Below are 25,349 nucleotides of genomic sequence, written 5' to 3'. Positions count from 1 at the left end.
TGTTTCCACAGACATCCACACATAGTCCTAGCTTCACTTACATATTACACATGACATATCATATAGCCCTTACCAAATGTTCTCTGTTCAATAGAATTTCTCAAGTGCCTCTGAAACCTTCAGCCAGCTAATAAGTTCCACGATAAACTCTTGCTTTGCTTACATGCTTGTTACAGCAGCAAGTGTGTCTTCCACGGCTCCTTTCTTTTTCTGCAAACTGTTTTCCTTATCTGACATCAGCCGGTCACATTTAGTTTGACACTCCCTCTCAAACACCAAAAAGAGAAACCAGTTTAACAGTGAACATTTCCTAAGCAAAATTACATACAGTGGTTTTCCTTTGTAAGTTCAAACAATATTTTTCAGAGTTCTAAGAAAGGCTAGCACATTACTCAGACGATGACTCATCTGAGACTGCTTATCTTTGAGGTTTCCATTCAAAGTGTTTCAGTAAGATCTGATATAATACGAATCATCAAAATAGCATTATATTGGCCATATTACTACAGACTACAGAAATACACTAAAACTAAAAAAAACCTACTCTCAAATCCGGAATAATTATTTTGCATATTCTGAGCTATGAGGTTTGTTGGGTTGTTGTTGTCGTCATACTTACTGTCATACGTCAATATTTTGATATGCAAATAACATATGATCAGAATTAACATTAGTTGTTATCAGGGAAAATGTAAATGTAAATGTATTTCTACTGTATACTACCACAGCTAATAACACATAGCTACAAAGCCACCTAATTCAAATGTAAGTGTAGCAGTTTTGTGTAAGTCCACTTCTTTCACACATCAGCATTTCCGCAGAGCAAAATGTGCAGGAAAACAGAAACAGGAAGTTGGTCAATGACAACAAGAGCCCAGACTAAGAGTGAAAGAAACATGGCCAAAAAAAGGTCATTCTTTATAAGATGCAAAGTTTCCCATTTGTACTGTATGTTTACTAAACTCTGTATTTGTCACACACTTATTGTCTTTTCTTTCTTTTTTTTTAACTGAAGTATATTAAGCAAACATAACTAAAATGTCTAGTAGCTCACCCCCGGGAATGTGGATTTTATCTCCTTTTTGATTTTTTACAATCCACCCTTTCAAGGCTAAAACATCTGTAGATCAAGCCTAATGACTGACAGTGTGACAGTGGGAGTGAAAAAGAGGGTATTCTGGGTGATTAGAAAGTGAGCAAAAATTAAGCCACTGTAAAACTGTCACAAACAATTTCATCTTTTTTGAGTAAAACTGTAGTATGATCTACTATGGGCTAAGTCTGTTATTTGTGCCTGATGAACTCATGGAGTTTATGGGTGCAGCATGCTAACCCAGCATTGCTAATGTTAGCTGGTAGCTTGCTAATCCATCCTCCAATCCAAATAAGATTACTTCTGACTCCAAAAATAGGCCACCATCATGGCAGCATGTATGCTAATCTTGAAGTTTCAGAATATGGAGCTGCAGTGGTTACAGCAAAATGTGCACCCGCTGGTTTTGTCTGTGTCTTGTCTTTGAATTATACAAATACATGGCATCTCACTGAGACTTGGACTTGATAAAGTGAGTCGTTATTTTCTCCTGATTGTCAAAACACTGTTTTAGTTTTTGAACAATTTTGTGTTCTTTGGAAATGAATGAAAAATACACCAGGCCCTGGCCCTGCTAGTGATGTATAGTGTTTATTCCATTCTTACTACGATCACATAAATCAGCATTAACAGATTATATCCATCATCTGGACAGACAGGATCTGACAGAAGGCTTCACATCGCGATGATGAATACACTGGAAAATAACTGTGTGTTAGTCACAAGGAAAACACAAACTTCCCGCCACGTTTATCACTCCCTCAGAGGAGCAAATCTAACTAATGCATGTCGTTAGGGAAACTTAACATAGACATACAAAATTAAAGTCACCAGAGATTTTTGGCTTAAAAAAATATCACAGCACAAAACAAGTCAAACAGTTTTTCTCAGTAGATTTTAAGCAAAACTGAAATCTTACTTATATTACGGTGCAGCAAAAACTACCCTGGAGAAATAAGTGATGTTGTCACCTGTTTTGAATAGAAGTAGATGAAGAAGTTCCAGTGCTCTAGAGAAGCAGCTGTTATATTCTTTTTTGCTTATGTAGGATCTGAGTAAGACTGCATTTCCTCATTGCCCTGCCTTCTATTCAAAGTGTGGTGTTTTCCATTCAGTAAAAACGGGCTTTCCAAAAACTCTGACAAGTCGACCTGTGGTTTTGAAAGGGGCAGTTTTGTGTCGAATCATCACCATCCTTTGACAGATCATTCGCGCATATTAATATGACATTGTGTTGCTTAACATACATTTCTATTTTTAGATTTTTTTTATCTTCAAATGCCTGCTGGTGATTTAAACTCTAAAATTCAAAGAATATTTGCCTTTTCTAAGGGTTTCTACGCTGCCACTGAAAGTCATCTTAGAGAATAGGGTCATGTCCTTTATTTCTGCAAATGTGACTTTGATTTCTGGGTATTTGAAGGTTTTAATAACCAAGGAAAATTTTTCATTTTATATAAAATAACTAAATAATAAAATATGGTAGTGTGGTGTGGTTTTGTAGTGTGGAGAGGAAATAAAAAAAGGAACTGTTACTATAAACTACTGTACATTTTATATAATAACTTAGTTAAACTATCTGATATTCATGTTTTAATGACAACAGCTTTGTATGACTAACTGCAAGACCTGCCAATCAAGGCATTCACATCATCAACATACCTTTGTTAAAAAAAAAAAAAAAAATCCAGAGTAATCTGTTGTGTATTTAAGTGAAGTGGCTTCTAGCTGTGCTGAAACTTAAATATGAGCCCTATACGATATTTACCAGTGGGATGTATATCAGCTGATATACTGGGCTGTAGATGGTTCCTGCATGCCCCAAGCTCATTTTAACAGATCTGCCAAACAGTCTGAGGATGTGAATACTTTCCTAAGTAGATACTTGATATTAACGTAATGATTCTAAGATTATAACAGTCCATCAGTCACTTTGTCCACCAATGGATTGCAGTTATATTTATTCTTTTCCTGGATAAGAAGCACGTTTTGAACTTTGTGTGTGTGTTTGTGCGTTTTTCATAATTTATTCTTCTCCGTAGACATCCTCCCGGCATGCCGTGCTTCTCGCGTGCTCCTCAGGGCCTTGGTCCTTTTGGGGTCCACCACTGCATAGTCCACACGTGTACGCTGGCCTCGTGCTTGATCCTCGCCGTCTCCAGCGTGCTCACTGCCCCCGGTTAAACCTTCTCCAGTGCAGCGTTTCTGGTTGCACAGAAACACAATGAGAAAGATTTATATGATTTTTGGGAGTTTGGGGTTTTTGGGGTTTTTTAGATTATTTACTCGGAAAAACGAAAGTAATCCATTGGTGCCCTCTGGTGGTCAGACAAAATGATCACAGTCAAAATGTATTATTTATATCTGATGACAAATTATTAATTAAATAATGCATATGCTATATAGTATAACAGTAAAAGAAATAAAAGCACATTTAATTGAATGTTATGACTCATGTGGAATGACAGAGTGAAACAGCGAGAGATGGTTTACCTGTCTGCTTGGTGTTGATTGTCCAGTGTGGAGGTCAAGGTCCAGGTACTCCACCTGCTTGTCATCTCTGGCTCGTCGTAACACAGGGCTGTTGACTCCGCCCTCTGAAGCTCGGTGCATCATAAGTCTCAGAGACTGTAAACCGTAACGTAGAGAGTTTAGTAAAGGAGTTATGAAATCTAGAAGAAAGAAAAAAATGTTAAGACATGATAGAGAGATGGAAGGTACTCACAATCAGGTATTAGAATATATTTCAAAGAAAGAAGGGAAACAATGCCCCAAATAACCAAACATGAGCCAAATGTTTTCAATATAATAAGAATAAAAGATGAAGAAGAATAAATGGGGAAAAAGAAAGCAAGAATAGTTGGAACATTGTGAAAAAATGGAACAAAACAGGGGAGATGTGTGTGTTTTACCTGCTCGCCGGCACTGAAACTGAGGCTAGAGGTCATCATTGCAACATAGTTGTCATCTGGGTCATCGGAATCAGAGGACGGTGAAGAGCTGTGAGCAGAGCTCGGCGTGACCGTCCGACGACTGGAGGGTCTGTCACACAAACACATAAATATAAAATGAATCTTACATGATGATTTAAGATTAGGTAGTTTTTGCTTTTAAAGCAAAACTTCATCTCAATTTTGCTGACTTATAGATTGTTGGTCAGACAAATCAATCAATATTTATTCTATTGATGGCTGAGTAAAGAAAACTTTTACTTTGTAGTTTTTACTACAGAGTAACTACTTACTGTTAATTAGTATTTATATTTACTGATTCTACTCCATTCTTCTTTTATTAACTTAAATTACAACATCTTGCTGTTGTAAGATGATCTAAAAGTCCTTGTAGTAACCCTTAAGCACCACAGGGTGGCAGTAGATTGCTGCTCAGCTATTAACACATCCTTCCTCTCTCTTACTCTGAAAGCGTTCCAGGCAGTAAATTTGTGTTCTGTAGTTTTCTGTTGACCTTGCAGTAAACGTGATCATGTCACGCAAACAAACATACCCACGGGTGAAGGTCCGTGTTACAGGCGAGCGCACTGGAGGGGGGACTTCCTGCCAGTCCTGCTGCACTGAAGAGATGTCCAGAGGAGCTGGTTTTACTGGGTGACAAAAGATGGGGAGAAAAGGGCGGCTTTACTTATTACAGTTTGAAATAATGTAAGGCTTAGCTCAAATAGGGGCTGCTTGTTTTCAGGATATGAGAACAAGAAAACTGTATTTCCACTTGTCCTTCCTTTATATCTGTGATTAGAGCTGTTTAGTCAGCAGTAAAAAAAAAAAGAGCATTGCATTGTTTATTTTAAGCCTCGAGTTTGAAAAATTTCACAGTTTAACATAAAAAAGTAAGACCTGAGGTCTGATTTTTTTAAATATATTCATTGTCTTCCTCAGTTGCTGAGTCATTTCAAACCCCCTTTTTTTTCAGTTCAGCTGTTGAATTTGGGTGATTTGAGTGAAAACGTGTACTTCATTGTTTTATTGCTGTATTGACCAACTGAAAGCAGGCTGACGCAGACCTGCAGGCTGAGGAAAAAAAACAAAGACAGATTACTATCTAATGTGTGACCCAGCCAGCAGTCACATATATGACAAATTTGACAGAAATTTTGCTTTTATCTGGACAAACCACTCTTTGAAAACAACTAAAAACTGTAAACGGTGCCAAAGCATCCTTGTAATACTTTTAATGTTGGCTTTTAATGTTTATTATTGTAATTAAAAACAGAATAAAGTTTTTATAGGAAGTAAAATCAGGTGGGGGATTTTTCCTTGCGTGTCCAGAAACAGTTTCCTGACTGTGAAGACTTTAAAATTTAATGTGAACGTTTCTATAAGCAGCAGCTGGTTCGTGTCGCTGTGTGTGTGGCTGTCGTGCTCTTGTAGTGCAGGCTTGTTGAGCAAAGTGGGAGCAGGTGAATAATTAAAACAAAATGAAATGACAGATATTGAGGGGGTGGGGGGGAGAAAGAGTCACCACAGAGGAGAAACAGCCAAGTGTTTCAGGAACAGAAAGCTTAGGGTCAAAGTTTGAAAACTGTTTCATTTTATAAGTGGGTGTATTGTCTTCAAACCACAATTTAAAAGAAAAAAATCAGTTGTCAGCACAAACAACAAAATGTGATTTTACAGAACAAGACAAGCTGAGTAAAAGCAAAAAGAGGAATCATGAAGTGGGAAGTAATTACAAGAAGCTCTGATGGAAAGCCCCTTTCACCAGTGTTTTTCATGGCTTCTAAGGTTCAGATATTTTATTGCATTTACTTGCTTCAGTAGATGCATCAGCTTCTGCTGGTGTGATTACACTTGTACACTTTGAATCATTTTTTAAAGCTTCTTTTACATCTTCCACCTCTGCTGGACTGTTCGCTGATCATGCAAAATGTTTACTTTTTGATGCTTAGCAAATATTTTATATCTAGAATTTTAAATATTTGGCAAAATTTTGATTTTTCTATTTGTTTTCATTATTATTCAGCCATATCATTTTAATATTGTCTTAAATATCAAGAGAAAACTAAGTGTTGATGTAAATGTGTGTTGTAGTTTGTACCTCTTGTTTTATTTGTCAGCTCCTCAGGAGTTTGGCTCTCATTTCTGTCCACCGGCTGATTGGCACAAACCCCTGCAGAGACACGCAACACCGCAAAACAGATGGCATTTACCAAAGAGTGCTGCAACAGCAACTCAGCTAATGCTACATTAATGCTTACTATGAACAGACAGAATCTGGTTTTTAAACTCTAGTTCATTTCCTTAGAAATATGCTTGTGGTTATTTAGGTGAATTTTACAACTCACCAAAATGCTTGAAAATACAAAATATTTTAAAGGGAACATTATTTAATTCAAGGTAAGGAGTTTTTCTTTTTTTTTCTTTTTTTTCTTTTTTTTTTACATCAAGGCTCTGTTACAGCTTCCAGCTCTCACAGTAGAATGATACTAAATTTAACACAAAACTTAATTTCCCACTAAGTTTCCGCTAACCTCTCCGTTGTGGTTTCAGGTTGCGGTGGATCGGAGGGGGCACGGCTTCTTGTTCGCCTCCAGCAGAAGTGTTCATGGTATTTCTCCTGAGCGGCGGAGTGAGAGGAGCAAGGGGAGTCAGGGCGGAGTTACGGAAACCCATGTGCGCAGGGGGAGGCACCTGCCTCCCGAGAGATGCCATGTCGGTCATGACAGTGGTGGGGTGTGTAGGAAATGAAGATGTCAGAGGGGTCATAGGGACGTAGTTGCCTTCTTGGAGCTGGGCAGAGGGGTCTGAGGGTGGAGGCACTCTGGAAGAAGAATAAAATTAATCAGAAATTAACGTTACTGAATTGTAAATTCCAATTTCAAATGTCCCAGATGTTCTTTTCATCACAGCATTGGCTGTCATTAGGTTTATCAAATCAATCAAATTTATTGTCACGTCACATTACTAGTACATTGGTACAGCACATGTGAGGGAAGTAGTTACTAATAGTTATAAGTAGTTCCTTACATGTGAGGTGATGTTAGCTTGTGTTTTAGTCCAAAGATTAAAGGTGCCTTTTGTAACAACTCTCTGAAAATTTTGATTGACATCAAGCCACCACCAGGGGTTAGTGTTTTATCAGCAGGTGTGTGTTTTTTTTCAGTGTGTGTTTGCTTGGGAGGCTTTTATTTGTTAATAAAGACTGCTATTTAACAAAGCAGTCTTTATGACTTGCTTTGTTAAATAAAGGTTACATCAACTCCTTGCACCTTGAACTGTGTTCATCTTCATTTGATAGCTCTTCAACACAATACAAATATGTTTTTGAAATATTGTCATACCTGTATTTTTTTTCACATTAAGTTGTTTGTGTGTCTGTGCGTCTTTGATTGATAGTCTACTAAGGGCTCATGAACTATGTAAATGTGCCAGATTTGGCCAATTCATCCACTTGAGTACTACAAAGTAAGGGGCAGCCTATTAGAAGAAAGTGGAATTTCACGAAGTGGGATCTTAAAGAGAGAGGACCTAAAACAGCTTCATCATGCAGATGACAATTTGAGAGGCTGATTTTAAGAAAGAAATCTTTATTTTACGTGTCGTAATTCTTACAGACCTGGGTGCAACCGGTGGCTCAGAGGTGGCAGCGCTCATGGGAACATAATTTTCATCCACATCATCATCTTCAGAACAGACACTACCCAGAGGGACCATGCCTTTGTTAAACTGAGAAAGAATGGATCAAGAATGCAGGTTGTTTTTCATTGTAAAATTATAAATCCATGATAAAACAGAAAGAGATAAAAGATAGAATAGTCGTTCAAAGTTAACATTTATTTTATTTTGGAGGTTTCAACTTACAAAATAGCTGTTAAAGCTCTCACTGAAATCAAACATGCTTGCTCTGTCAGACAAAGACCGAGGGATGTAAAAAGAGTCGCTACCTGAAACAGAAAGTATTGAGACAAAATCCATGAGTAGCTCAATCCTCTGTTCAATGATAACAGACAAACTTGTTTTGGCTTTCTATTTATTTGTTTCTTGCTGTTTTTTTTTGTTGTTTTTTTTGTTTTTTGTCTACAGATGTGAAAGTGAAAGTGATTTTCTTTCCAATGGCAAAGCTCTTCCAGTAAACTGCCAACTACTTGTATACCTTTGCAGATCGTAGACTTCTGCTGACACGCATTTACACAAACAGCATTTGTACAGTGGGTTTGACCAAATGTGAAACTGAATACGCATGGCGGGTAATCTAAGAAGGTGGGACAACCACATGCATGAAATAACAAGTCTGAGCTTGCATGAATCTATCTTAGATATACTTGAAAGCAGCTGTTTCTTTATGATGGAAACTTCATAGAACTGGAAAGAGAATGTGGATTAAAAAAAACAAAAGAAAAGAAATCTCCTTGTGCTGTTGTTGGGCAAAGTTCACGTTTGATTAATGAATCAAATTATGGAGCAATCATGCACAAACAGTTTCAGCTGTAACAATATAATCCCTCAGAACTGCTAGCTCTGCACAACAAAGCTTCTTAGCTCTGCATAATCTCCCTCAGGTACGAGGTTTAAAAATCAGATAGCAAACAGTGATTGCAGCCTCCTAAAAAGATTTAGCATTGAACTGAGTACAACATTAATGTGCATGAACTTGTCTCTGAATATTACTAAGTAGGCACATCTGGTACCAGAAGGTGTTCTCATGTGAACCAGTTTTCATTAGTTTGCACCTTTTGTGGGATTATTACTCTGAATCTGACACTTTGGTGATTAAATTAATGACAAATGTAAAATGGTAAAAATGTTAGTGGTTGGTGTTTTAGAAGTGTAGAAAAAAAATGCTATCTCAATAAAATTCATGAAGAACAAGAACATTGTCTTCTGGTTTGAAAAATGAATCCAGTGACGTGCATTAAAGCTGCGTTATTTTTAATAACTAGCAGGGCAATTAGTGGTAAAACAGCCTGACTTGTTTGTTAAATTAAGGGAGGTCTATCTCTATCTCTCTGAATACAGCATTAAATTTATGTTCAACTGATGAAAAAAAAGCATGAGATCACAATCTTCCGTAGGGTTTCAGTCATATCTACATCTCACTCCTCATATCAGGTTTCGAAACACCAAAAGCCTTCAAAGTAAGAGCCAGCAAATCCAGAAGTGACATCACAGTAACTTTGTTTAGAGCAACAAATTTTAAAACTGTTTAGTTTTAAAAGTCAGCTACAATAAAACATAATGAAACCTGGATCATTACAAGTTTGCATAATGGCAATTAAAACAAAAAGATCTGAAGAACCAACTGAGAATTACCATCCAACGCTGTCAGTCTCCAGATTCATAAAGTCTCTTTTACATCACAAGTTTCCTGCAGCAGCAATAAAACCTTAATGAACCTGCTGTGTAAAACCTATCCTGCTTTAAATTGCAGCCTAAGTTACATACAGCTGATTAATATCCACTAAACATGGTACACACGGTAAAGCATTTTGGCAGCTAAATCAATGCCTTACACTGGCACTGATTTATCTTTAGTTCTACAGCTAGAACTTATAGATTGGCTTAGCACAAGGACTATAAAATGTCAAAAACAGCGAGCCTGGTTGAATCCAAATGCAGCATGGAACACACCGGCCAGAAGGTCGACTTGTTTTGACAACAACTACATTTTTAGAGCTATTGTTATAGCCCGAACATGTGGATACCAGATAAGAGATAACTAGATCAAGACTTCTGCTGGTCACTATATAAGACTGAAGAAAAGAAATGTTCACATGAAAACTACCAGGTTCATTTTGTCTGTCTTTGGCTCTGTACAAAGATTAGGTACCCATGTGTAATCAATGCCAGCTCAAACTGACAGCTCAGTGGGACTCAGATTGCAGACAGACAGAAACATCTTCTCGTCTGTTATTTGCACATTATGTTTATTCATATTCAGGTGTTGTGTGTATTGACGTTAATCAAGAGGAAATAAAATGCATCAACTGGCATCTCAAAGGCTCCTTAAAGAACTCCCTAAATCTGATTTGTTGAATGTGTGAAAAATAAAAAATCTAATGAATGAAATGTTGGTTTTGGCATTGAAATCTGAAGGATTATTTGTTTGAATTATCAATGTCAGGACAGTATTGTCTCCTTACTTGTATGCATGCATCCTGGTGTAGTGACGGTGTTGCTCCTTGGCAGATGTCCTCCTCCATCCACACTCTCATCCCTCCTCTCTGGCTCTGAGGCAGTTCGGGGGAGTGTGGCAAGCTTTGAGCTTTCTCCTTGGGCTGCAATGCCAGGAGGTTTTGGTGGGCGCGGAGGAGGAGTAGGGGTGGAGGCATGAAGCTCTGCTTGGGTTAGGGAGTCCACACTAGGGGTAGAAGATGGGCGGCGAGGGGGCGGCGGTTGTGAAGTGCATACTGGACGTGGGATCTGGTAACCACTAGTGGTGGATGAGTGTGTGCTTGGATGCACATTGGAGTGCACATTATCACTGAGAGGTATTGCTACTGGACGAAGGTGAAAATCCAGGGAGTGCTTTCTGGGATGCGGAGAGGGGTGACAGCGGGGTCTGCCAGCTCGATTCTGGGAGTCAGGGGTTGTGCTGGCATCTAAAGACTGGCTGAGAGGGCTCGACATTGCAGTGACTGTCCAAGGGACCACTCTAAAGCCAGAAGAAGAGGAGGAAGAGGAGTAGGATGGATTTGGAAGGCTGCTGGGGAGGAGGGAAGGAGAGGAAGAAGAAGAAGAAGAGGAGGAGGTTGCAGAGGGAGGCGGGTAAAGGTTGTCATTGTAGTCAGTTTCAAGAGATGTGGATGACCCTAAAGGAGCCCTACAAAAAGAAAGAGAGAGATATCAACAAAAAGACTTGAATAAAAAGAGTTTGTTTTTTCTTTTTTTCTTTTTCCTTATTAAGTTGTATAGTTTATCTGTTTATTTTGGTCAAAAACAAAGACGAATAAAATAGAAAGGTTTTCTTTGCATTAAAATTATTGTTGATTTTTCCCATCATAGTCCACTCAAGGCTTTGGGTTCAAACCTCAACAACTAAACGTGTCTGGAAAGATCAAACATTTTCCAACTGAGGAGGAAAATAGGTTTTATTGTGCTGTTCTGAGGAACTCTCCCATGAAGTTTCATGAAGTCAACCTTTTCCGTGGGTGTGATCCAAGATAAATCTCAAATCCCCTTTCTTAGAGTCAACACGTCTGAACCTGTAACTCTGGTAGTTTCGCTGATTTATCTTCAGCTGGTTCTCTTTAGTCTGAACTGGAGTGGAACTGGAGTCAGAGTGGAAAAGTTTTTTTTGCATTTTTAGGATTTTGTTTTGAGCAATAATATGACTAAAACAAAAACTAACTAGATATATTAAACAAAGCTTGCAGATCTGACAGGCTGTCTTTTATAATTCTGTTTTCTATCATTGTGTTTTTATTAGTTTTGTTAGAGTTTAAGTATAGATTCTGGACTCATTTTGGCATTTTAACTCAGTTTTTACAGAAACTGCAAATCTTTCTATGAGGTTAAAATTTTAGCGAAACTCTAAAGGCTTCAGAAGACGTCTAAAGTTAATTCGCTGCTCTGTTACCTTAAATGATATTGCTAACAACAGGATTTATTAACACATTAGGAATTCTAAGTATACCTTCAAAGTTAAATAACTTAATTAATGCAAAAAGACTTCTGGGTGCATAGAAATCTATGGGAAAATGGCCATAAGATCCCTTAATCTATGACCTTCAGTAGTTTCCTGATGAGTTTAGTGTCTCGATCGTGAGTTTCAAGTGATACTGAATGGAAGATTAACTTGTAGATTATGGTCCTAATGCACTGAAGTAGAAAAGGATGATGAAGCTGGGAATTTTTTACTCAGTTATTGACAAGTCATTTCATGAGCAATGGCCCTCAATTGCACAATCATGTCCCCTCATACATTCGCGATGTCTAGTTAGAAAACCCTAACAATATTGTAATTGTATACATACAATATACTATATATACAATATCCATCAGGTTTGTTTCAAGTGTTCTGTATCTCGATTTTTCCATCCACTACATGTTGGAGATATTCCATCTATGACATGTTTGCTTATTTAATTAAAGTTAAATCTTCAGAAAAATATCTTTCTATGATATTTTAAAACTATCCTTAAAAGAGGATTAAATTGTTTACAGACAAATTCACCAGATAACCTTCACTAAGTAGTTGGAAATCATTTAGACTTAGGTGAAAAAAAAATCTGGCCGTAACCTATTGTAACTTAATCTATCTTAATCGAGATGTAGAGTTTGCCAGGCATGGATTAAGCCTGAACCTCCTAGAAAACATGTTTGGTCTAAGACTAAGCTGGGAAAATGAGCTTTAAGACATTAATGACTAGGCTTTTTTTTTTTGTCTTATTGTATCTTTGTGTTCATTTATTTACCTGATGTGACTCTGGCATTGTGATAACCACAGGTAATCCTCCTCTGAATTCCGGTCAGGCTCCATGTGCCGCACACTCACCGGGTCATATGGTGGTGGGACTAACCCTGTCATCGTAGAGATGGTGGTGGTGTGACTGACTGGGGTCATAGATGTTGCAGAGGTGGAGGAGGAGACAAGAGGTCTTTCTGGAACTGTACAATGAAAGAAAATAAATCAGCTAATTCAGGAATTAAAAACCTTATAGACAATCTGTTCAAAGGTCCCAAAGCTCAGCCAGTATTTGTCATGTCAGTTTATTAGGCACGCCACTTCAATACTTTTAATGCATATTTTACCAGCAGTTTGTTATTCTTCCTGTTGTGCTGAAGTGCATTTTATTGAAATGCTACCAATATATTTATCATTTATATGTTATATATTAACATACATTTGTTGATTATCTGAGCAAAACATTGGAAAACCTTAATAAACTGGAGTGTGGTGCAGTATTGATGATGCAAAAACTATATTGCATTACAATAGATGTTTAGTAAAGCGGTGACTTACTTCATGTGTGAATTTACAGAAGCTCTTTTACATGTTTTTTTCTATAACTTTAATCCTAAAGAGATCTATGTTAATTACAAAGAAACCATTGATTTTACAGTCAACATATGGAAAAAAAATAACTGATTTGTTGCATTGTATCATATCAAATTTATATCAAAAAATCAAATTTATATTTGTTATATCAAATTTATTCAGAATATGAAACCTCTGATAAAACATCCATCTATTATAAACACAAATAAGACTGTTTAACTCAAAGGATCCATTTCACGTGTGAACACAAAGTTCAAATGTACAAGGGCAAGCTGCTATAACAATATCATAATATTTATATTGTTTAAATGTATTGCTGTACAGGTCTGAGTCAATGGCAGCCACAATCGTGAAGGCATACTTGTCTACTTTTCTTTATGCATGTTCTCTCCTCCTCCTACTTTTCACACTGACTCAACCACAGCCCACGCAGGCAAACATCCACTTCAAATGCAAAACAAGAAAGGTACACGGAGCATTTTTCACTTGTCTAATAATTGGATATTTAGCATACCATCATCAGTAGGGTTGAAGCCACAGAGCAGGCAGATGGATGTCACCCAGCGGTTCATGTCCTCTTCAGACTCAGCCACCAAGTACCAGATCCTCTCTTCTGTCCTGAGGTCAAAAACAAAGCTGCTCTCTAGCTCCTTTTTTGTGAAAGAAAGGCCAGCATCCACCTGACGGAGAGGCAGAAATGGAGCAGACTTGTTACTGTCAAACAGTCAAGCAACCCTTAGGATTTATTAAGTGTAAGTGTTTACATAGTTGAGTATCTATGTACATGATATACATACATTCAATTGGCATTTAACAAACAAAAAGAATTTGAAAGAAAAAAAATAAATTATGAGATGTGATCATAAAGTTCCCTGTGTCTCTCAAAAAGTGAAAAATCATACCTAATTTAAATTTGGTCAACCTTCCCCTATGGGCCGTCGAGTCCCAACACACATGCTATGTTTGGATTGCATCTTAGAAGACACTCAGGCATGCGGATTTGTAATTTCAAACTTTCCCAAAAACAAAATATCACAGTCCGTGTCAAAGTAATTCAACCATTATGCTAATGATCACTGGCCCAACAGCAATTTTTAATCAAAGTGTCCCCAATGTCCAGACCTGAATTGATTGTACCAGGTCAGGAACACAACAATGATCTATTTTCTGACAATCCCAAGGTTGTGCGCCAAGAATTCGTCCCCTGTGGACAGACTATCAAAGTTCGACTTTACTGCAATGTTCCGATGTGTCAAAGGAAGATCATTCAGCAGAAACCACCTTAAATAAATCACATTTTATGCTGCACACAAGACATGTGTGGCCATGCCAACACAATCTTTTTAGTATTATTACCAAACCAATGTTAGTGTTGTGACTTTCACAGTGTGTGATTCGGTGTAATCTAATAATTAGTAGTTCTGTGCTACAAGTCTTGCACTGCTCAAAGAAAGGAACTTGAAAAGAAGATCAGTCAAAGTTGAAATAAGAGAAACTTTCTCTTTTCTCATAAAGAAAATTCAGGAACTGATTTTATTACCAAAATCTGTGTTGCCACACTCTCTCTTTATTTTGCAAATAAGATCATATTTACAAAAAAAAAAATGTTTAAAGACATAAATCCAACATTAGGTGAGATAGTAATATATCTGTCATCTCACCTGTTCGCACAGATTCAGATTGATGTTCCTGATTGGCCGACGGGAATGCGGGTTCTTGTAGTATTGCAGAACGTCCGGCTCTCCGCTCAGTCGACCGCTTCGCAGCACAAACCAGCGCCTCTTCCAGGCCTAGACAGAGTAAAAGATTTATTACTAAAAAAGGTTTTTATGTGTAAAAATAATCTCAGGACAAGATGCAAGCACTCAACCCCTGTGTGCCAACTGCTGAGATCTTTTTGAGACTTTTACTTTGGACTTTGAACTTCAGTCTTCTTCCTGAGTGAGTTATTGATTATATGAAGTTTTTTTTTTCTGTCCTTCTTCCGTTACACAAACTCATTAAACGCAATACTGTTGTCTTCCTCCATGTCCTAAGTTTTACACTTCAGTGAATTTGAATGCTAACTAAACATCACACACACGCCTACGTCCACTGAACTGCTAAATGTTTGACACTTGTCTCCGGTCGTTTGGCATCAGGTGTTGGGCATTACAGGTAGGGTCTATCTCCAACAAATGATCCACAGGAAGGCATCTCATACTTCAGACATGACTCACAACCAGTGCGTTTGTGCCATTAGTGTGTAGGCAGAGTGTGAAAGAGAAGTCATGATATTTTTTTAAAGGTGTGAAGCAGAGCATAAATAAGGATTTAAATTTCATAACAGTACAGGGACACGTGAATGCACAGTTTCACATTCAGGGCTCAGGTTTTCAGTTTAAAGAAACCTGAGATTTTTCTTACAAAGGTTGAACAAATGCCATTTAAAACACAGGAACAAGTTTTATGCTTCTGTTTAAAAGGCTGAATACAGTATGTGTGTGTGTATGTTTTTGTGTTGGCCTGACAAGCTAAATCCATTCTTTCTGATCCTCATGAACTATTTCTCAACAAAATAAAATGGACTCCTCGGGCCTGAGCCTCAGCGGGAGTTTATGTGTTTGTGTGCTTGTTTGATCAAAGCGCACAGTAATGAATGGCAAAACACATTTCAACCTTTTTTTCTTCAAACCCAGACAGGAAAAGGAAATAGCTGAACAGGAAATGCCGGTGGGAGATGGCAGTATGAGCATGTGTTTATTGACTGTCTCCCTCGAGCTGTTTGATGATCTGCTGGGTGCTGGGGAGATAAAAGCAGCAACATGGCAGAACTAGTATGAAAATACTTTTTGATTCTTTCTAATTAAAGTAACAGGAACAAGCTGCAGCGGACTGGATCACTCACCAGCATGGCCTGCAAAATCCTTTTTAAGTGCCTGGTAACACAGGCTATTACTAGAATAAGTCATGATGGAGCAACCAGATTAAGAAACACACTAGTTTTAAAGGGATAAAAAGGTAATCAAATTTTAATGTTGTTATTATGCAATAAGTACTTCTTTTACAACCTGACATGCAAACTTCAACAAGTTCAACATTGTACGAAAGCGTTTGTTTGTCAAACTAAATTGGTGTTCAGTTTGGACTTGATTTTATGTACTGACTCATTGGGTTTATTTATGTTTTTAATTTAAAAGAATTAATATATTTAATAATATAATTATAATAAAATACAGTGATTTACGACCCTTAATAAACACTTGATCATTAGTTTCATGTGATTCTGAAAAAATAAAAAAAACGATTTTAGGCTTGTAAATTATGATCATTGGCCTTCAATTTTGTCAGGTGGTCCTGAGCACTTTTGAAGTCTTGTTAGAAAACCCATTTATTTTTGATGTACAGTCTATGGTTTTGTTATACAAGTTCATAACTTATTTTGCCTACCAAGTTATTGCATTTCTTTAGACTTTTTTATTTAAAACTTTGATTTAAAACTTTAATTAGAAGAAAAAACTCACTTCATTATTGTCTTCATATTCATGATTTTTTTTCAGTGGCCAAAAAGTGTGTTTGGTGTTTTGTTTTATTTTAAAGATGTGACTCTCAATAATCAGATACCAAAGTATCAAAAATACTATTCTTATTCCAGTTTGTGAAATACTGTTTTCTTTTTTTAATTTTGCTTTGGATTTTTTCACTTGACATCACAGAAATGAATAAAAGTTTTCCTTTGGTATTATTGCCTTGACTCACTGACAATTTGATGTCCTGTAGTAATGGTTCTTTTTTGAAGGTTGGAAAAGTGAGCAGGTTGTTTGTCAACATGCATTTCTACTTATTGCGCTAGTATATCCTTGTACTTGTATGCCTACAAACACCCTCTTTTTTCTTGCATCCATTGGGTCAGCTGAACTTTGATTTACCCCACATCATGCCTGCCATGCAGTGACAGGTCTAGGGCATCATTCATTTTGCTTTCCTCTGTTCCACAGTACAAGAGATAAGACTGTCTCCATGTCTTTGTAAGGTTTTACAAATATGAGATTTTTTTCTTCTTAATAAAAGGAAATCTATTGTGCTCATTTCTAAGTTATTATTTTTTATTCTTGTACTCTAGAGTAGGTTTGCATGGTTCCAAGCTCAAAACAATTCTTATTTATCCCTTCCTCTTTAAGCCAACTTTCTTCAGATTGGCTGCTGATCAGAAGAAGAAAAAAAAAGCTTGAATGGCGGTGGGTGGGGCTTTTTGCTCACAGTCCCAGCTGTGTGGCTAACATGACCATATTAGGTATGCATGCTACTATGCTAAGGCTACTATACTAAGGCCAACGGTAGGAAAGTAACATGTCTAAGACCAACATTTAGAGCATTCTGAAACATCTGTTCTTCACTCACATAGATTACTTTCCACATTTGCTGATTTCACAATTTGGACAGTCCATTCATCGTCCTCTTAGTTGCTGATCTGATGAAAAAGATCAAATTTTAAGCACAATGGCAACCAATTATACATTTCCTCACATATTTTATTTATTTGGAACTGTACTTCTACTTTGCTATCATCACCAAGACAGTGGTCAGAATAGACACACTAACAAACAATTACTGATATTCTTTGTTCCAGTTTATACTTTTGCTCCTATATTTAAGATCCCAAGTGTAACCTCTATGGACAACATTTATTCTGAAACATTTATAGCATTACCTTTGATCTGTGTTTGTTGCCTATGTCCACTGTGCACTGTGCATTTCCTCTCTATCACCTACAGCTCCCATGCAGCGGCCTTATATCCACCTAAAGTAATAAAGATAACCTCTTTTCCTTTAACAGCTTCTTTCCTCCTCTCCTTTCATTTGGTTTCTTTCTTTGACCTTTGACCTCAGCAGGAAAAGGGCACAATGGATCTAAAATAACACTTCCTCCATCCTGTCTCCAAGCCAAAATTAACACCAGACCTGAATAACAATATTCCTGCTGTTCAGTTCCTCATCTTCTCATCTGTAATCCCTAATCTTCTCATTCCTTTTAGTGCTGAGCTCTCATAACTGCAAACATGTGACTTTAAAACACTTTCTGTTTGTTTGCAGTCACTTGCAGACAGTTTCATTTATGAAAAACTAAAAAAAAAAAACCTGACTAAATTATTCTAAAATGCTTTATTTCAACGTAAACAAAATTTAGATGAATAATATTTTGAACATGGCTGTAAATGAATATGCTAAGAAGCTAGGCTCCTCAGTTTCCTTCATAGATTTTAGAGGTTTTAAATGGAAACACATTGGCGTCCTTTTTTAAAATCTATCTAGCTTGGTGTCATTTGCCAAATTTTGGAGATGTCTGCTTTCTTTTAAATATAATAGAACTAAATTACATGTAAAACATCAGCAGCAGCACTTCTTACCACAAATCAGACCCAATTCCTCAAAAATATATTTTAAAAAACTTCTAGAGAACAGTTTCATGAAGGAACTGTTTTCTTTCTCCTGAACTGCACCTTTTAACTGTATGACTGTACAGAAGGAAGTGTACATCTACAACCCACTAATAGAGGTCCTGGCTTATGATTCGTGTAACAGGATGTAAACACTGGTGGCCCCGCTTCCACGCACTGTCCCTTTCTATGATGCAATGTTAGTCAGCTTCAAGTTTTTTTTGACTGGCGTATTTAACAAATTGTTTCTGAAAGTATTTGAATTTGATGTTTGGGGGGTAAACAGTTCATTTCAAGATATGATGAAATAAGATTATTTTGTGCTATGGAAGTGAAACAGTAGGTACCAGGATGGATCGATGACTTTGACCAATAGCAACTTCATTCTATTAGTTGTTCAGAATTTCCTCAGATGGTCTTTGAAGTGTCACGCTGGGAAGAAGTTAAGCTTAGATTGCAAAGGAAAACATTACAAGAGATAATTGGTGGTAATTTTCCTGTTTACGTTTGCTTTCTAATCCAGATAAATATGCCTTAACTGTATTTCAGTGTGGTCCTTTTCTTCAGTCACTGGCTTCATTTTTTAGTGGTGCTTGTCACCCATGTCCAGTGTTGGGCAAGTTACTTTGAAAAAGTAATTAATTCTTAAAAAGAGTAACTGAGTTAGTAACTAAGTTACAAGATTCTAAAAGTAATTAATTACTTGAAAAGTAACTGTTACGTTACTTTAAAAAAAATGTTTAGCCCTCTGGGGTCCAGGGTACAATTGGCCATTTTTAACTACTTTTGATTTTCCCTCCACATTTTACCCTTAAAAACTATTTACTTTGCCTTGTTTGGTATCATCCTTTTCAGCACAACCTCACATGTCTGAATTTACAGTTAAGTTTTCATTTTGACATACTGTATTAACACAACTGATCTAAAATCAGACAAAAAACATAAAATCTGAGCAGAAAAAGTTATATTTTTTTAGTGTAACAACCACAAACATGTTTAATGAATCATATTTCATAACTTTAAATGCAAATATAAATTGTCAATTTTAAAATCATATGCACAAGTTTTGCAAACAACAAAGTTATTTGCAGTCATTTACCTTTTACCTTGATTTTCTAAATAACCATTTCAAACTATTTACAGAACAACAGGCTGTTCTTCATTCAATAAGATGCCACACAAATTATTTGTGCCACTCCAAAACAATAATCTCTGTCCACAGCAGCAGGTGTATCACTCCTGTTTCTACCTGGAGACAGCAGTCGCCTCATTGTTCTGACACACAAACAAAACTATCCACAGCACTACACACTAACTACACAAGACAACACACTAACTACACAAGACAACACACTAACTACACAAGACAACACACTAACTACACAAGACAACACATTAACTACACAAGACAACACATTAACTACACACTGCAAACACACTAAACATCACAAATCTCTCAACATCTCAAGACTCGCTCTCTCTCTTTTTCTGCCGTCGTTCTCTCTCTCTCTCTCTCTCTCTCTCTCTCTCTCTCTCTCTCTCTCTCTCTCTCTCTCTCTCTCTCGCTCTCTCACCGTCACTCCTAAAACTTCCCCCTCTTCCTAAACAACCAAATGTCATGTTGCTATAGAACTCATGCGGTTGTTTTGTCCACTAGCTACACTTCTTATGCCAAAAAGAAATCGTCAACCTGAAAGTGATTGCCGTCCGCGGGAGCATGTGCAGCTGCTTAAAGCTGTAGCGTCCAGATTACTTTCAGCTACTTCCATGCAACTGATATAAGATGCGGTAAGCTGAACACAGCTTCAACCGTCTGTTTGTTGACAAATAGTAACGAGACCATACCGCATTTTCGTGTTAGTAACGGCAACGGCGTTGTAACGATAGAAATAGTAATTAGTTAGATTACTCGTTACTGAAAAAAGTGACTCCGTAACGCTGTTACTTGTAAGGCCGTTATTCCCATCACTGCCCATGTCATTCCCAGATCTCAATATTACTAGCAGAACCAACAAGGAGAAAAGAAAGAAATTAGAATTGCCCCAGAGAGCATGTCCTCAGCTAAGGTCAACGCCCCATCTCACAGCTGTAAACACAGTGATTCAGATCTGCTTCCAAATAAAACATTTCCTCCTTTGCCCATTTAAAGCCTAAAGTTTCATACACTGAACAAATGTTAGGTATAGGACCCAAATTAGAGTGAAACAGAATTAGCTTTTTTATGTGGCTTTGCTGTATTTCATTTAAGTCATAGGTTAATAGTTTTTCAACTTGGAAAACTGAAATCATGAATAACTCTAGGGCTCTCGAGGTGAAATGTAACATTTCAGGTGCACCATGGCTGACTGACCTTGTAGCATCCAGCTGTGCATTAATCGGATGCAACCGTATAATGGAGTGGAATAAATGTCAAATATAAGAGCCATTCACACCAGCAATTTAGATAGATCATTGTATCCCATTATCCTACCGAGTGCCATAAATGCTACATACTTTACAGGCTGTGGCTAAGTAACGTTCAACTCTGTGGGTGCTGCTGAGTGGTGTTTGAGCATCTGTGGTGCTGGGACGCATGAAATCAGAGCTCTTCATTCAAACCTTTTCAAGGCAAGGTGTTGAACTTGTCTGTAGAGCACCATTGCTCTGATGGAGAGCAGGACTTTTGGAGGTATCCACACTGTGATACATATCCAAGAGAGGGCCTCTGCAGACCCAACTCTTTCTTCAACTGTGTTTGACCTTCTGTGTGTGTGTGTGTGTATGTGTAAAACATGTGTTATTGTACTCAAGGTTTCAAAATTTACGTCATCATTATCCCTGGTTTGCTTCCAGAGTGTGTGTTCGTTTGTGTGTGTGTGTGTGTGTAGCTGTGTGTGTGTCTGTGTACGTGTGTGTGTGTGTTCGTGTGTTTTCAAATCTTCTAAATCTTCAGGAAGGCCCTCATCGTCCAACCAGGCATAGCTGAGTGTAATTGGTTTATTACATAACGCACACACAGCTTTCAACAGAGCAGGGAGTGTGTGACGAAGTACACTCCATGAACTTTACCCACTATACATGAACACACACACACAAACTGTCTGCTTCTTCCATTATAGGGGACTGTGTGTGTTTGTGTGCTTAAGTGTGAGTGTGTTGATATTAGAGGCACAGCTGGCCATGCAGCGCTTCTTTGCACACATTTCATTGTATATACCATCATGACTGAATATATACACAGACTCAACAATGGTCTGTCTGTTTGGAACTTTCTTTTTCTTGCCGTCTCGCCTCTCTGCGTCTTCGTCTCTTGTCTTCTTTTCCCTTTTCCTCCAGCTCTTCTTCTTTGATTCCAATGGATTTGCACGGTCTCCTTCATTTTAAACAAGCAGTAAGAAAGTGCAACTCCAGCACTCGACTTTCTTTGAAATCTGATTGTTCCCTCCTAAAAAATGTTCCCTGCTGCGATGGGTCTATCGACGTCAGCTAAGAAGAATATTGAAGTCTGCCTAATTAGTGCTGGCACAGTTTCTCTGTGCTTTTCCCCGGCCTTTTAGTGATGCTCTGCTTCAGCTATTTCTTCAGAGGGCCCGTGTTCTCACATAAAAAGTTACTGGTTCAAATCTGGAAATTGTTCAGCTTTCCCTGAGCATATTCTGGTATTGAAGGCAGCTTCACTTCCTATCACTTTTTCTTCTGACCTATTTTATTATCCTTCACTTTCCGCTGCACACACACAAAGACAGAGGGGGGGGGGGGGGGGGGGGGGCAGGAGGAAAGGAAAACATGTGATAATAGGAGAGGAAGAGAGAGCACAAGAATGAAAGAGAAACACAGAGAAAGGCACACCAAACATTTTTTTAGAAATGGAAAGAATAAAACATCAAGGGAAAATATGGAACGGAGAGATGAGATTAGCTCAACTCACTGGTAAGGCATGCCAAATATGTGGTGCATGCATGTGATCCTAACTGCCTAAGCTGCTTCTTTACTGGAATAAAGCAGCCTGTGGTGCAACTGGACACACCAACTTGCATGAATTCATGAATCCATCCTTCCACTTATTCTACATAGTGAAGGAGAATACAGGAAAAAACAAAACTGGTCCAAGTCTCTGGTATTCATTACAGGCACAGTGCCACGTTGTCAGGTTTGGGATTTGAAAAATGCTAAATAACATTTTTGTGGCTTACATGTAATTAGAAACAGTTGTTTCTTTTGACAGCAGCTAGAACTGTACACTTCGTTCATTTTGCATGTTTATCAGATTACAAGTTACATTGCAGCAATTTTGTAGCTCATCTTTAAGTTAGTTATGTTTCCAATGACAAGTTGTATAACAGTCAGTTTGTAGGGCTAATATATCAGCTAAGGATCAGCCTTGTTGACTGAGTTTTATCCGTTTTAAATAAACTTTATTAATACCAGTGGCTGGTATTTATCTGTGTCACATCTTTGTTTTTGTTTTTTCAAAGATAATGGGATTAATGATGAACATTGTTGGGTTTATTCATGTAACAATGTATGCATTTTACATAAATTTATAGAGAAAGGACTCAAAAATAAATTGTCTTACAATATAATACAAATACAAAACAGCTACAGATTTCACTTTAAGGATATTGACTGCTGTGCTAGCTGTAATTAAAAGTCTGCATATTTACTGAAATAAACAAACAGCTAGCTTGCACGCTAATATGCTAACTGTAGTAAAAATATTGTAGCTGTGCTAAAAATATAGCATACAATCAAGCTGTTTTTCTTTTTCTCTAGATTTAGCTTGTGTATTAGCTGTATTCTGAATGGGGTCAAATAAATAATGTCTGAATTCTCATTTTTTAGAAATAAAAATTCATCCATTCGTTTATTTTCTTAACTGCAAATCCAGTTCACGGTCATGGTGGTGATGGAGCCTATCTCAGCTGTCTTAATGTGAAGGATGGTGTAAACCATAGACAGTTTTGTAGAATTACAAATAATATTCTCTGTATTTTATAATGTGGTACTACAAAGTCAAGTAGCATTACAGTGTTGCTTCCTGTCTAGTTGACAGCTGTGTTAGGATGGATGTTTTTTATTGTTTTATAATCAAGAGTGTGTAACTGTAGGAAATGACTCACTGTGTAAACACTGATGAAACTGAGACAAATCTTTAAACTTAATTAAATGCTACAGAGACAAACCTCCATGAACAGTTGGTAATACTTCTGCAGTTGTACTCCTGATTAAAAATCTTTGTACAGCTTTAGGATACTTCATATATCCACACTGGACATCACAAAGATGAGTCATATATATATACAGAACATGTGCACAGTTTTTTGTATGTTTAATTTTTTCAAGTGTTTCAAATTCAAATAAAATACTCACATAGCGCCTCAGTTTTTTCTCTGGGGGTGACTTTCTCAGCCACCCTTCACACACCACGTCCCCTGCTCCGCTCATCCCGATGCCAACAAATATGGCTCCAGCAGCGCTTCTTTAATTATCAATTAACCAATCAGATGGACCTCAGTTGATCAGGATGCCAGTAATGTGTCAAAGCAGGCAACCATTCAGTTGATCACCATGAATTTCCAACAGTCAAGTACATTTAACCAATCGAATGTCACATAGGTTCATTAGTCCTTTCAGTAAGTCTTCTTTTTTGTTAACAATGATCAAATCCAACCAGATTTGAGATCAGCTGCTTTGGCTTTAAATCGGTAAACAAGGCATCCAAGCTTCACACCAGTCTGAGATCCAGTCAGTTGATCTGTACATGTGCAGGTCAGGCTTCCACTTTGTCAATCAGACTTTTAATAAGTTAAGGTTTCCAGTCTGTTTTTAAGTAAAATCCTGCTGTAATAAATCAGTTGAGCAGTTTCTATCCACACATGGAAGAGCTTCTGTTCACCCGTCGACGCCTGAGTCACACCTCCTTTTGAGAAAGCTTCAACTTCCCAGCAGTCAGTCTTCCCTCCCTCCTCCCTCCTTTCTCTCACTCTCTCGCTTTTTGTGGTTGTGCGATAACTGAACACAATGCCTCAGCTCGGACATTCCTGCTCTCCTCTCCACCCTCTTTTCCCTCCTCCTCCTCATCACTCCTCCCATTCTCCTCCTGCTCTGTGTAACAGGAAACTCCCCCTGTGGATATGGATGCAGTTTTTTTTGGAAAATGTGCGAGGGAAAAGGAAGATGTATACTTTAATATAAAGTGAACATGGCATGGACATAAGTTGAATAAACTGATGGATAAATTAGATTTCTAAATATAATAAGCATGAGTATGGGTCTACTATGACAGACGAGACCTTTGATATCAACAAAAGAAAACGTGTTCAACAAAACAAGAAAAAAACATTTTTTCCTCCAACAGCATGTATTTGTTTCTTTTAAATTTCTACTTAAAAAAGATGCACACATTCAGTAACAGCTCAACAGCCATTATGAACAACCTTGGGGTCTATTGATGATTATATATTAATCCATGTACCTTGGTATCTCCAGGTATCTTGTGTGAAAGAGCACTCAAAGTTGTTTAAGGTTTATGCTCAACCCTAAGTTGATCAGTTTCCAGAATTCCAAGTACACTTGAAATTAAAGACTTCTTTAAAATATATTATATTGGTAAAAGAGAGGCTACAGCACCCTCCAGTGCTGAAAGACTCAAACCGTCTAAATACTAGATGAAGTCCACTTTCTTCAATTTCTTCTCTTGTGAAATTGTCAAAAGTAAGATTGTGTCATCAATAATAAATTAATACTAAATTAAATGTATTGATCAGTAAAATGACTATGTTAATTTCAATTCTCCACTTCAAGCCTTAAACATAAAAATCAGATTGAACCCCTAAATAACTTAAACTTAATGAACTTCTTCTATAGTTCAGTTTACATGGCTTGAATATTTCCTGAATTATACCTTA

The 25,349-nt window shown here is 37.4% G+C and overlaps 1 protein-coding gene across 2 annotated transcripts; it reads right to left on the bottom strand.

Moving 5' to 3' along the window:
* Positions 1-1,668: 1,668 nt before the first annotated feature.
* On the bottom strand, positions 1,669-24,411 carry LOC113018242 (GRB2-associated-binding protein 1-like). Of its 2 annotated transcripts, XM_026161305.1 has the most exons (14): positions 23,812-23,843; positions 17,426-17,495; positions 14,707-14,835; positions 13,560-13,725; positions 12,462-12,654; positions 10,188-10,867; positions 7,909-7,991; positions 7,664-7,773; positions 6,579-6,868; positions 6,146-6,217; positions 4,598-4,694; positions 4,006-4,135; positions 3,587-3,721; positions 1,669-3,298 (listed from the first exon to the last, which is right to left on the bottom strand). In XM_026161305.1, exons 2-14 carry the CDS (start codon positions 17,441-17,443, stop codon positions 3,113-3,115), a joined length of 2,289 nt encoding a protein of 762 aa, XP_026017090.1. In that variant the 5' UTR covers positions 17,444-17,495; positions 23,812-23,843; the 3' UTR covers positions 1,669-3,112. The 2 variants fall into 2 exon arrangements, with proteins under 2 accessions (XP_026017090.1, XP_026017089.1); XM_026161304.1 differs by lacking the exon at positions 17,426-17,495 and having other exon boundaries at positions 23,812-24,411.
* Between the last annotated feature and the right edge of the window lie 938 nt (positions 24,412-25,349).

The sequence above is a fragment of the Astatotilapia calliptera genome, unplaced genomic scaffold, assembly GCF_900246225.1.
Source record: "Astatotilapia calliptera unplaced genomic scaffold, fAstCal1.2 U_scaffold_5, whole genome shotgun sequence".
NCBI classification, from domain to species: domain Eukaryota; kingdom Metazoa; phylum Chordata; class Actinopteri; order Cichliformes; family Cichlidae; genus Astatotilapia; species Astatotilapia calliptera.
This window is presented reverse-complemented; position numbering and strand designations above follow the sequence as displayed.